At 37.5% G+C, this 14,836-nt stretch overlaps 1 protein-coding gene across 1 annotated transcript in view; it reads left to right on the top strand.

Annotated features, from left to right (window-relative positions):
- The window catches only part of LOC140231816 (N-acylneuraminate cytidylyltransferase A-like), a 40,672-nt gene that overhangs the window by 13,469 nt on the left and 12,367 nt on the right, over window positions 1-14,836 (top strand). Inside the window, exons 4-7 of the mRNA XM_072311969.1 lie at window positions 3,053-3,203; window positions 3,606-3,790; window positions 5,436-5,522; window positions 10,719-10,856. Of these exons, the coding sequence (XP_072168070.1) occupies window positions 3,053-3,203; window positions 3,606-3,790; window positions 5,436-5,522; window positions 10,719-10,856 (561 nt within the window). The remainder of the gene's footprint in view (window positions 1-3,052; window positions 3,204-3,605; window positions 3,791-5,435; window positions 5,523-10,718; window positions 10,857-14,836) is intronic.

Genomic DNA, 14,836 nt, shown 5'->3' with positions numbered 1-14,836 from the left:
CCTTTTTTTTTTCTTGGCTATAATTCAGCTTAAAGAGTTGAAAGTGTCTAAACTTTACTGGTTTGCGGTCACTATTATTGAGTCATGGTTCACTACTGCATGGCTTCAATGTGCTGGTCACATGATGGAAAGCGAAGAAATCTTCAACAAAAAAACTTCTGGATAAAGACATAGCGTGATGTAAGTGCATGTGCAGCCAAAACTGGGGCAAGTTTGTCCCATGAACTACGCATAACGCATCTAAAGCGCTGCTCTGCGCACGGCACCTACTTATTGGCGATAGCTATACCGAGAATCAAGTTCTAAGAAATATTCAAGTGATATTCGCTCTTTCTCAAATGTTGATACTGAGAGAATCTCTCAGTATCAACTGTTATTGTTCTCTCAGTATGAGAGAAAGAGCGAATCTCTCGAAAACCTGTGTGCCAAAATAGACTGTCGTTGAAAACAGCATGAACGTTGTTTCATTTTTGTTTTTGATGATATAATAATAATAATAATAATAATAATAATAATAATAATAATAATAATTATTATTATAATAAGGTCCTATTTACCCAGGGTAGCCTCTTCAGTGTGACAACTGCTCTACCAGAGGGCCCTGGTATCACGCCAACACGTGGACAACTTACTCAATATGTGTACAAATAATTACGTATAGTAATGTGTGTATAATATCTGGGATAGTATGAGAAAGGCCAGACATTTAGCTCTTGCAATTAAAATACACCCTGTAAGATAGGATCCAAAGTCATTACGCTTAAGAGGATCACCACCTTCTCATTACATATCTACTGGTTCTACAGTCTGATAGACCTGTAATTATCCAGTCATTGCTGGACGATACTGTTATCGGAAGATTCTAAGTCATTCCACAATCACTTTTCATTTCTTAAATTCATGGCCTTCTCCTCACTTTTCATAAATACTACAGGGGAATATAATATGACACACTGTAGTTATTTCCGAAGGGTAAACTGTGCAATTAAATGCTTTTACCTTCCCTACAGCAACGGTAGCCACAGAATTCATTATCATGCTCACATAACAAAAAATGGAAAAGTCATTGTTTCTGGAAGAATTTAGAACTAATTCTCCCGTGTACAGCCCTAAAGTGGTGTGACTTTAAAAACACATGCAGGAAATGAGCCGGGAGGACATTAACTAGGTGACTATACCATGAATTCTAGAGTATTAGGGCTTTCAATTTTCTTATCTAAACTCTACAACCACGTCGTCTAAATGGGACATTTAGTCACTCAGACACAGTTATTATGAGGTATATTTGAAAGTCGTCTGTTTTGACAATAGAATCACATGATTTCCCATTCACAAATTTTTTTCAAAGGAGTGTTTCCCATGGAAGCCATGTTTCATTTCAACATGGCAGTGTATACCTACAGGACAGGAAGCACTCCCGTTTGTGATACGCAATTCACTGAAGTGATTTTAAGGCTCGGTCACAAATACCTTTACGAACTGCTACGAACGCCATACGAACGATTTTTAGACAATTTCGTAAGATCTTCTTAAGAAGGCCGTACGAAACCAGCGTTCGTAGACCGTTCGTAGACCGTTCGTAAGTTCGTAGCTTGGTCGATGGTCTTGTCCCAAGATTTTTTTAAACTTCGTACGAAACCCTCTCTTCGCAAGGCGGATGTACGAACGTCGTAAATCTTCTTACGAATGACTTGAGAATGCCGTGAGTTGCACGTACGACCATCTTACGACAAAAAGAAATCGTAAGATGGCCGTAAGTCTGACGAAAAACGTACGAATTCTAGGGCCATAAATCATCTCGTTTCTCTAAAAGGTCTAAGTTGTTCTTGCGAATTAAACAGCATTTGTGCGAAATTCGTAAGAAGGCCGTATTAGAATCTGTGACCTATCTACAAATCTCTACGAACAGTGACATTCGTACGAACTCATCGTTCGTACGAACCTTTGTGACCGTAGCTTTACACGTATGGAAAGTGCTTCAGCATGCTTGAGTTTGCACCATACAGCAACAAATATCAGTCGAAATCCATCTTGAATTTCAAGAGTGGCGGCCATTAATGATCCATTACTTGAGTATTACAGAATGTATAGGCCCTATGTGTGTGTGTTTTTAAAAGAATGTAGACTGTACACCACCATATTATAACATCGATATGCCTAAAAGTTGCTCGTAACCGGAGATATAAGCTGAAAAACAGCCATTTTGAATGTTAAGATGGCAGCCTCAAAAGTGATCTGCAATATCAGGGAGGGAAAAATGTATCTGAATGTTCACCATCATGAGCCTGGTTTATGCCCGAATTGTGAAATTTCTGTATTGCTTACAACATGAGATATGGGTCAAAATATACATTCTGGTATGACGGACATTTTGAATTTCAAGATGGCCACCTATAATATCGAAATGAACCATCGTTTCAGAAAAAGATGTTTCAGAATGTCTGATAGCATACGCATGCTCTTTGCCCAAAATTAGAACCTTACATAATTATCTAACATCATGAACATGCTTTTTGCCCTAAATTCATACTTTTCATAATGCTTACAACCCGAGACATGGGTAAAATATATTTTTAGCTATGGCGGCCATTTTTAATTTCAAGATGGCTGCTTGAAAATTTAATCGAAACAGTACACAATATCAGAAAATGATTAATAATTATAGATGTATCAGAATGTCTGACATCATAAACATGCTTTTTGCATCAAATTTGAACCTTCTATGATGCTCACATAATGAGAATTGGATCAAAATACAGTTTGCTATGGCGGCAATTTTGAAATTCAAAATGGCGGCTGAAAACGTGGTATGACAAAATGGAACCATTTTTTTTTTTTTGGATTCAGCACCCCCAGATTGACTAAGTCAGCTAAAAAAGAAAACAAAACAAAAAAAAAAACCAAACAAAAAAACAAAAAAACAAAACAAAACAAAAAACAAAAAACGATTTTGGCACAAAAATCTCGCGGGACCCAATATTTCGACAAAGCAGACTGAAATATTTTTTCCCCTTCTGGTTTAGACCCAGAATCTCATTTTTGCTTATGATACTGCCTTTAGTTGTCGAAACTGAGCCACTGAATTTTGACGTGGCGAAACGGCCCAGGGATACGGATTGGGCGGGAGAATTGTTTGAAACTGGAGCCTTTTACATGACCACCCGAGACGCGTTCATGGCAGCCGGATGCACGCAAGGTGGCCGGTGAGTGTTTCTTACCTTGTTGTTACAGCGCATACCTGGGTGACGTGCGGTTATTTCATTGTTATTTTAACTTTTCAAAGCTCATGTCACTGGGTTGTGAATATTTACACGTAATACATACTGTAAAATTATCTTGTTTAAATCTGTACGTGGTAATGATTTCAAGACTTTTTATATAGGGGACAGGTTTTAGTGAATAAGACCATATAATTATGATCATAACTATGTTTATTATCAGTATCATTTTTAACACACACTTGAACATCCTGCTTCAAGCAATTATGATACCACTCTCTTTCCTCATCTACACCGAAATTACAGTTATTCCTAAGCTGTGGTGTCGGCAGTCAAAATATATAAAAATTGTGTATTACAAACTGTAAACAATCTACTCTTCAAAAGGACACAATACTTCGAGATGGATCCGAAATACAGCGTTGACATCGACACCGACTTGGACTGGGTGATCGCCGAGCAGAGACTCCTAAAGTTTGGGTACTTTGGCAAAGCACAGCCCTTTGGTGTGCGCTTGGTTGTCTTCTGTGTGGAGGGGGTCCTCATGAATAACCAATACTGCCGTATAAGTGGTAAAGATCATTGTCATATTATCCTTAATACGTCTTCCCATGTAATCAAATCAATCAGTCAGTTCAGCTAGTTCAAGACTACACATTTAGTTTTTCACCAGCAAATCAACATACTGTGGCTATTCTACATTATCCTTCACTACACTAAATAAACCTCGATAGACTACCTGACAGTACGATTATGAACGTAAGCCTGTTTGACATAAGTTGTGTAATTATCTATTACTGCAAATAAAATGATACATTGTTCAAATTGAAACAAGCTCAGATTTTTTTATGTGTTTTTCGCAAATTGCAACCATGCGAAAGGATTTCATTTGAAGTCTCAGAGAGAGAGAGAGAGAGAGAGGCCATATAACACTTAATTTTCGCCTCAGTTGCGGTAAACAATGACATATCAAGATATCGAAATAGACGAAACACTTCTAACTTTCTGGAAATTTACCAAAACAAAAACACGAAATTAGAATATCCCTATACCAGCTTGCTGAGTACTTCCTTTTAATAAGGAAATTTGAAAAAGAAAAAATGTTGCCCTTGATATATTTGAGAATGGGAAGATGCGTTAACTTGTAGTAACTAAAAATAACACTTTTTCTGAATTTTATTAAAATAAATATGAAAAGTTGTGAGGGCATGAGGGCATCAACTCGCTCATTTGAATACTCACATAGGACTGGTCAAGAAATGTTTGCCCCACACTCATCATCATGTGCAAACATGAAATTCTGGTAAAACTTTGTCAACTAACTTTCGTTTAAAACTGGGCATCTCGTTATTGCCTTTTTAGTTGTACAGAGAAATGAATAGATATCTGTGTTAAAGCTATTTGTCTTCATCTCTTTCTCTCTCTCTCTCTCTCTCACTCTCTCCGCAAATAGATCATGGATGATATCTTATATTTATCAGTCTGAGATGCCTCATGAATAAGTGTGCAATGAGGGCGTATAGTATCATGTTATTCTAAGGAATTTCTGCGTGCCAGCATGTTTTCAAATAGTGTCTTAATATCTAAGTTTGATTAAAAATCTATCGGTATGTTTTGCACTGCGCATCAGATTTAAGTAGGTAATGGGAGAGAAGCTTTCCGGTGAAGTTTGTACTCACTGTGATGATAAAATATAATATCGATCGTTACTATGATCATGGAGGTGAGAGAAGAAGGAAAGGGCATTGGAATAGTGTCCCTTGAACCATACTCGGTGCTGCGCTCCCCAAGAGACCATTCCACTAACTAGACTACTACCTCTCACCTCTCTGCTATGATTTAAGACATATCAAAGTGTATAAAACTGACATCCCCGTTTAAGAGTGAATGTATTATATGCGCCTACTTTAAACAGCAAATATATGAAACACCTGTCTGGTGAATTATAGATAAACAAATAAACGTGAACCTGAAACCCTTCTTCTTTATTTGTTTTCACAGCTCTTCCTTATGTGTATTAGAAAACACCTGCACAAACAGTGGAATATTTTATGTTTCAATTCAGCGAACACAACCATTGATGCTACTTTTAAATTGCAGGAAACACGCTCAAAATAGATTTGTGGTATGATATACAATTACACCACCTAATACCCCTTGTGCGCCACGCATTCACAATGATGGATCTCTATCGTTTTCATCCATCATCTTTGACAGACACTGAGTGCCGTTCGTACAATCGAAGAGACATCGTCGGCATTCAAATGTTGAAGGATGACGGAATAGATGTGCGTTTAGTAGCAGGTAGGTCCGTTGCTCATAACGCTTTAATCATGAAAAAAAGAAGAAAACGAAGTAAAAGAGATTATGAAAGATTAATTTCCCCGCGTTAGTCCAGTGGTCATTTCTATATCAAAACATAACACAAATGAAATATATATATTATATATATATATATATATATATATTATATTATACAGATATAAGTACGCAGCAATTTTACTGTCGTTGTCGATGTCGTTGCCACAGCAACCACCATGATCAAGAGAGAAAAAAATGATATTAAAAAAATAAATAGTCTTGAACAATGCCATCATGTTTGTACAGTGTTTCATAATAAACATAATGTGTTAGTTTCAGGAAATGCAAGTATTACCATGGCAACAACAGCCAGTTTTACCATTTTCATGTCCTTGAATGACTCGGGCTTAAATTGCGATCGATTGAGTAATTCTGTATCTATGCATTTAGTAGATTGCTTTCATTCCATTCAAATTTAATGCATTGTCAAATTCGAAATATGTGACTGTGCACCTCAAAACGAACATAAAGTCGCACTCACTGATTTTACGCGAGAACTGAAAATAAGTGAAATTGGTCAACCTAGCCGAACTTGACTTTTTCATAGTTTCTGAAAGGGCAGGTCTTCTTTTACATTATGCTAAAATTTGTTATCATAAAACGGGCAGGAAAGAGTGTTTTTTAGCAGTTTATCTCGAACATTTTTGGTAGAATAGTGTGATTAGGTGTGTCTTTAGAATCCCTTTTTCATTTCTGGAAAACCTTGTCCATACTCTTCACTTTCAACTCTAATAACTTTTGAAAGGATAGTGCTACTGCTTTGAAAGTTGGCATTAATTATGGACAGAATGTGTTAATGAGGCATGCTTAATTTCAGTTTAATTTGATAATCTCTTCATTGTTGTTACTCTAGTGGTTTACTTCCTGTTTTTTGTCCCATTCATCGCACTGCCAGCACGGTTTGGTAAAGATTAAGCGCTTGAATAGACACTGTACTTCAGAGCCTCTTTTCTCAGTTCACACTTTTCCTGAGTGTGTGCTTTCTTTCCAATATTTAGATATGTTAGGAGAGTCCATTTGATTTGAATTATACATCATTTTAAAGCTTAAAGTCTGCGCTTTCAGAATATGGTCTTAACTAAAAATTAATATCTGGCGACTTTTTGTTTGTTTTGAGGTGCAGGGTCACATATGAAGTTTATAAAAAAAAATCGTTACCATGATAAGGGAGAAGCGGTTGGAATTCTAAAAGGCTCAATATCTAAATCTAAATCAGAGTCACGGTTGTGTTTAATGTTGTGCTTTAGATTTTTTTTTTTTTTGGAGAATTTAAAAGTTTTCATACTAATATCTGGGATAGCTAAAGATGGAAGTTTATACATTCTGACATTGATCCTAGGAAATTTTCACCAGAATTTTTTTACTACATAAGATCACAAAAGTATTGTGGTTTCATTTTGTGAAACAAATGTGTAGTAATTTCATTTTTTTTTTGTAGTTACAACAGTGTTGTAGTTTCATTTTTGTCTTTTTCCTTTTTTCTTCCTAATTTGATTTTATGTCAGTTGACTTTGGTTCCTTTGATTTTGTTTAATATATCTGTTTGCAGTTTCAGTAAGTCATTATTCGCTCTCTTATGTATTTTCTGAGGGCCCCATATCGTACAAGTTTTGTTTTTAGTGGGACCCTCCATTTCCATCCTTCTTTAATGTACGTGTACTTTGCATTATTGTGTTTTCTTAAAAAATAATCATGTTTTTGCTCATTAACACGTGTATTTTGTTAATTTACGTGTTTGAAATTATTACAAATACATTCTGCTTATGCATTGTACAAAATTTTCCTGTTTATTCGATGGAAATGAAAATAAATTTGAACCTTGAACAAAAAGTAAGTTTTTATATACTCTTCAAATAATTATACCGTTGTAATAATCCAGTAAGGCTGTCTTCAAAAGGGACACGGTTGTATAAGTTTTGAAATTATGGACCGGCAGTATTATCTTCATGATAGTTCAGTGAACAGAGAAAAAATCATGCTAATAACAAGGCGTTTATATTCTTTCGTAATTTGTACATAATTGCAAAGAGCAATACTAGTACATCATTATCTCGCTTTATAAGAGCATAGGAAACTTCACAACTTCATATTCTTAGTGTTTGACGAGAGTTCGGCCGTGTGTACGTTTGAAGTATTTTGTATTCATAATTGATAACCCTTGGATTAATGAGATTTATGAGATTAATGAGTCTCAATCTGTCATTTCTCTGCCTGTATGCTTTATATTCAATTCACAAGAGCGCCTCAGAAAACTCAAAGAGTTAGAGAATCAAAACCAAACCAAACATTAAATTTTGATGTAAGCAGAACAAGACCGTTTTCAGTAAAGAGGCATCAGACGCAATGTCGCCAATCCTATTCTTCTACAAGCCATAGAAATTTGAGTTTGTGTATGATAGAGACGTAAACTATACACTTTCAAAAGAATGAAAAAGAAATGCAGCGGAATATTAACATAAAGCTAACTAAAATCAATAAAAAAGGGGAAAATGTTCTTTTCTACAGTGTACATAGAGATTTAAGTTGAGTAGGAAACGGGCATTGCTTTATTATATCAATAGTCAATGGTATCCTCAACAACCGCACGAATCCTTTTATTGATGAAGAAGGAGTTCCCTTTATTTTGCATGGGCAGTAAAGTCGCCGAACCTAGAAAGTCTGATTTTATTGTGTATATTATATTATCAATGTTCCAATGACAAAGACCTAAAACTATACTTAAGCTGTATTGTGAATAACCTCACTTTATAGGATAGTAACTGTTTTCTCTCGCCCGCAACTGAGCGTGGGTCATGTTGATTTTGATTTATAGAAATGCAAATATCACATGAGGTCTCTGTGACTCACAATCCTCTGCGATAAGTATCATTGCTGTTTATCTTTTTGTTCATTTATAGGCCTACTTATCATTATTTTTACGGGCACAGGCAGCTGTTCTGTCGATAGAAATGTTTGTTCTGCTTGATATATTCACTTGATTTGTGCTAAACAGAGACAGTGGAACAAGTTCAGTCCAAATCACACAAAGAAAAATACAAGTCATGCCATTTATAGTTTTGACATATCTTTACGAAACAGCAATACTAGTGGCAAGAGCAAATTAATCTAGGTGATCAGAATGTCGTCCCTCTTACTTAAGGACAAATCCACCTTCGTATACATGAAGATTGAGTGAATGCATCAATGGTAGCAAAAATGTTGGGAAAATCGGACAATCCGTTCAAAAGTTATGAAATTTTAAACTATCTGCGCAGTCACTGCTTGTTGTACTAGGCTACTGCAGTGATAGATGTCACACGCGTACAACGATATAAGGAAAATATAAAGAGAATTTCACAAAACTTTATTTTTTGAAAAAGTGTAAATTTTCTCGCCTTGTCACTAACGTATATAAAGGGTAATATTATTTCTCTGCTTCTGAAAGAGGCAAGTCAAGCGTTCTTTTATTATGCGAGAAAAGTGGAAATATGTGGAATTTTCTTCATGTTTTCATTACATCGTTGTACACATGTGACATCAGAAGGTGCAGTAGTATTTTTATCCGGCATGACGGAGCAGAAACTTCAAAAATTCATGAATTTAGGAATGGATTGTCCGATTTCCCTCAAGCTCTCACTAATGTCTTCTACTAATATTGCTGCATTCACTCAATCAACATGTTTACAAAGGTGGACTTGTCCTTTATGACTTGCAGTTCACAGCGCATCTTTACTACTTTTCTCTTTCAGAATGAATAAGAAATAACCTTGTATTGGCAAGAATGTTATGTGGGCGTTTAGTGGGAAAATGTGTGGTTTTACCTTGCCATAATGAGAGAGTATTAAGAGAACGTTAAATTGAACAGAAACTTCACGACTTGCATCACAGATTTATTTGATAGAATGCACACATTGACCTGATCAGAAGTTTGTAGCTGATATTTTGGTTTTCTTGTGATTTAATGATAAGAACATATACACGACATTTTTCATGTTCATAACTGATTACTCATAATGATCACGAAAACACGTATTTTGAAATATTTACTGTGAGGTTCAGGTATTTCTTTAACAAATATCATGATTCTAAGGATCTACACTCCCATGAATCTAATGTGTGAAATAAAGAAAGAACAGATATTGGCAAGCGCAGTGTGGCTATAGATGTAGGCCTATACGGTTTTCGTATTTAGTCATATATTTATTCATTCTTATGTATTTTTTTAATGTGTTGCAAGACAACTAGTTCAGATAGATCTGACCTACCATGAAGCATTAATCAAAACATTTCTAATGACAACAAGTAAAGCATATATAAAGAAGGACTTGAAATAGGAAAACAAGAAGACACTCTTCCCTACATCAGTATGTACTAGAGTACCCTGAGCTGCATTTCTCTGAACGTAGTTTTGCAATTGCTACTGTCGAAAATTTGTAAAGCTACGGTTTTATGTTGCTTCGCTTTTGGCATATACATTCAGCTAGTATTTCCAGTGGTCAAGAATCTTCTTTTCTGATGTTTGTAGAATTTTTCTCGCCTTACGGAGAGACATGATGCAGCTTTATCGTCGAAGCCTATTTGAGGTCATGGAATCTTTTCCGCATTAATAACTCATTACTTGATTTGCTTGCAATATTATTTGATCAAACCCAACATGATGATGTTGACCCTTACTACATATACACAGATTGATATTTCCTCTAATGTCATGTAATTCTATAGCATTGATATTGATACTAATTCCTATGTTTTAATATTTATTGCCCCTTTTATGTATAATATATCTATCAATGTATCCTTTGTTCTGTATGTATGCATTGTACGTATGCACCGATGTAATGTGTGTGCATGCAAACAAAAACAAATTTCCACAAAAGGGGATGGAATCGAATTGAATTGAGTTGAATGGAACTGGAATGAAACAATACATAGATGTTGTGAACTTCTTCTTTTTTGTCATTAAAAGCACTGTATATAAAGTTCTCACCAATCTCTACTGTCCTATGCATTCTGCTTGCAGTCTACACAGCAATCCCTGTAGACTTACATCCACAGTATAATTATCAGTCTATTATTTTCTGTCTGTCAGAGGAATATCCATCGGTGCAATATTTTGTCATCCTAAATCTTTTTCAATGCTCGCGTTTCAACCGTCCCAAGCGTTCGATGACAAAATGAACGTTCACCTGCATCACAAACTTGGTCTGGCTTTGTCGGTGGAGTCGGAGAAAAAATATAATCTCGTCAGCACGTGGAAGAAGGAAGAGGATTTGTGCTGGGAGGAGGTCGCATTTATGGGTGAGCAGTTCTATTATGATTCATAAATGCATTGTATTTGATAACTAGAGAAGCACTCTGAGAGCGCAGACCTCCGCCAAGCATGCAGTGATTTCCATCACTGATCTTGTTCTTCCACAGAGATATCAGTCATTTCCACCCACACGTAATTGTATGCTGAAAGTCGCCCGATTTCCCAATTTAGAAGCCTTTGTTACGTCATAAACCCTCAGCTGCACAGCGCGCCCCGGCATAGTTTCTGGTTGAAACGATGTGCATGAGGTGACTTCAATAAGCACTATTTTCTGAGGGGCGCAGCCCCGAAGAAAATAGTGCTTATTGAAGTCACCGAATGCACATAGTTTCCGCCGGTGCCTCGAACAATGGCCTGGTATATTTGTTTTATATCCCTCCCAATGAATAGAGTAATTGACTGCTGGTATTCTGTAATTTACCCTTTTAGAGCATCCTTGACTCACTCTTTTCGAGAAGATTCACAGGTCAATCATGCTTGGGAAAGCAGCAGGGCAGCGCGTACGCGTATTTATATGAAGAGACAACTGCGCGCTCAGCCGCAGTGCACTGCTGTACACAAACGTACTGGTAAACATGCGCAAACTGCAAACTCAGTACGCGCTTCATGCATGCAATACGCCTATCCGGTCTGTCGGAAAGTACGTTGGTGTGCTCGAGCTGTTCAACGATGTGAGCTGCAGCTGTTGTTATTTTTTCTATCGTCTTTCTAGCGTTTCCTAGCTGTCTATTATCTATACAATTTATGGACTATCCTTTGCGGGAAAATGCAAGTATACATTGTAAATTTAGGTAGAACATTCAGTAACGGTAAGTCTAACGTTAGATCTGGCCTTAAGTGCCATCGTAAATTCGTGTGATTCATGTTCTAACGTAGGCCTAGACTCTTCTTAGTCTAGCCTGTAAACGTTAGTATACAAATGATGCACAGGATAGAGTGCGTTAGTGGAGGCGTAATTACAATTGTGAAACATGCACTACATTGTATATACCCGAGAGTGAGCTGCATCTCCACTAACGCCACGAAATAATCCTGTGCATCATTTGTTTTATAAAATGGGTCGAAAACTAACAGCATTTTTCACGTACCTTTGTGGATCAAGATGTCCGAAGATGTTCGTCCCAAACATTTACGCACGTCGCTCTCGGAAATCCTCCACATAAGTACTGTACGTATCTATACGTACGCCACACATGTTATGCACACAAGAAAGGCCGGCCGGCAGCCCGCCCGAACTAGGGTGGAAGTTGTTTACAGGATTGACAGCGCGTATAGTAGCGCGCGACGCACTTGTAACAACTGATTGAGTGCGCACTGCTAATGCAAACATTGTGACGTCGGCCGTGGATGTTAGTGAGAAATTAATACAAACACACGTGACTCATTTCAGCGCTTCCAATTGGCTACATTCTTGAACCCATTTTATAAACGAGTCTAACGTTACTCAAATACAGTATAAACCGATAAGGTTTCTATCGGGATCAGATTACGGGAACTAGACTCTACGGTTAGACAGGTAGAAATAGGCTTAGCTATAGATTTAACTTACACGAGAAATAATTAAGCAGTCCTAACCTCTTAAATTTGTCTACCACATGATTATTGTCAACATCTTTTGGGTGGGCCGCTCGCTATAATGAACTGCGAGACCAAATTTCAAGCGGCGAAGCATGTGAACTCCCGGCACAAATTTACAGCAGTCCTACACTGGGAGTCTGGGATAGGCATAGACACTTACCTCGAGTCTAGCATACCGTAGTTAGGGGATCATTTTACTTTCTCATGTCCCCAAAACTTTGGAACGACCTGAAACTCATGGGGGTCTTTAAGAGGCCAAGATCTACGGTACGTAAAGATTTCTAGAATCTAACGTTAGAGCCCATGTTTGCTAGGCCTATAGATCTACGATAACGCCTAGGCTAGTTCTACTCTGTTGTAACGTAATATTCTATTCCACAACGCCATGAGCATCTTTTTAGGTAGAAAGAGAGCTCAGAAAGTCTCTCTGGGTGAGTCTGTTATTCTAACGTTACACGCATCGAGTGTATTGTCTACGGTGTGCCACGCTCATTCATTTGTACATGATCATTGACTGTGCGGTTCTCGCGAAGTGAAGGCGCCGCGATACCATTCATTTCTACATGAAATCTCTCGTGAAGCGAAGGTGCTGCGATACCATCCATTTACACGTGAAATATTTCCCGTCTCGACGCAAAGCAAAAAAGGCGCGAAATTCACCAGCGTGATATAGACCGATTCGGGTTCGTTGAGGGCAGCAGACAATTTGTGGCACTGGGTGCAGCCGGCCAGCGTTTTTATGAGCTCATTTTGAGGTGTCTTAGCCGACCCCCCTCCTCTCCCCCACCCCCCAGGCAACATGTTTATCGCGCACTAAGCAAGCATTTGCGCACTCAGTACGAGACGCCCATTGGCTAAAACAACCATGCATCAGTTTTTCATTCCGTGCGCGTGAGAGGGGTGGGGAGAGAGGAGGAGGTCGGCTGAGCACCGCAGTAATGGCGCTGCCCATGCCAAAAATACTCATAGCGCGTCACAGAATCGGTCTATAGTTTTTTTTTTTTTTGCCGTTTTCAGTGGTCTCGACCAATCAGAGGACGAGAAGGAATTTATGTGGGATATAACAGAAACTAGAGCACGCAATTTAATTGGCTCGCACCCAAAGATAACAAGATACGAAGGCGCGCGATAAAAATGGACACAAGATGGCTACCCTAAATGACGATACAAAAGGGAGCTAAGTACAAACTCAGTACACCTAGAAACATCATTTATTTCCAAAGGTAGTGGTATTCTTATCATTTTAAAAAGATTTAAAAATTATAGTCGTAGATTTTTTTCAATTAAGGGGATAATTTTGAAGAACGAGATTTTAGAGTAATAAGGATTATTTCGTGGAGGTAAAATTTTTTTAATCTTTTTAAAATAATAAAGATACCACTACCTTTGGAAATGAATGATGTTCCTAGGTGTACTGAGTTTGTACTTAGCTCTGTTTTGTATCGTCATGTAGGGAAGCCATTTTGTGTCCATTCTTATCGCGCGCCTTCGTATCTTTTATCTACTATCTTTGGGCTCGCACCTTAGTGCGCGCATGCAAACCTCAAATACGCGCAGCCTGAACTCCCAAGTTCATTGACCCTACATGCCAAAACATCAAAAATACTTCATAAATTCCCCCCAAATTATCGGATCACTACCAAAAGTTAATCGTTTCTTACTTGTATCATTTTAAACCTTTCTTGCAAGTTTCATCCCAGTCCGTTAGCTACTTTTGGAGTTATTTTGCACACGGACAAACGAACTAACGAACTAACAAACAAACCAACGGTAACGAAAACATAACCTCCCCCCTTGGCGGAGGTAACAAACAAACCAACGGTAACGAAAACATAACCTCCTCCCTTGGCGGTAATAATAGCTCTCCCATTGCCACCGAATTGAAAGCGTCATGAGTCGATGATCTTGAAAGGGATAGCATGTTTACGTATAGACGATATCCAGAAGAAGACACGGAAGTGGTAGTGGTTATAAAGGTGTTGCTCGTCATGCTTCCGACCCTTCCCTCCCCCTCGTCGGAAAACAGAGAACGAGGGAATTAAAGACCACCTGTGGCTGTGCTACACAGTCATGTATCGTAGCAAAATGCAGTATATTCTGTCTGTCGGCCCTGTTTCAACGCCCGTCCACAGCCAGGTTATTAGAGCACTGTCATTTCTATGTATCAGTGAAGTGTTTCGTTTTATAATAGTTATGATAGTGATAATAATAATAAAAAAATATATGTATTATTATCATTATTATGGCATCATATATTATTATTATTATTATTATTATTATCATCATTATTATGAAATAAAACATTGAATTGAATTTAATTGATATAAAATGCCCTCATAAATAATATATTCATTTAATTAATCTCGCACTACATCTGTGTTTGTATATA

This window comes from Diadema setosum, chromosome 8 (genome assembly GCF_964275005.1).
Source record: "Diadema setosum chromosome 8, eeDiaSeto1, whole genome shotgun sequence".
Lineage (NCBI taxonomy): Eukaryota > Metazoa > Echinodermata > Echinoidea > Diadematoida > Diadematidae > Diadema > Diadema setosum.
The sequence above is the reverse complement of the archived record's forward strand: the minus strand, read 5'-3'. Positions and strand labels throughout refer to the sequence as shown.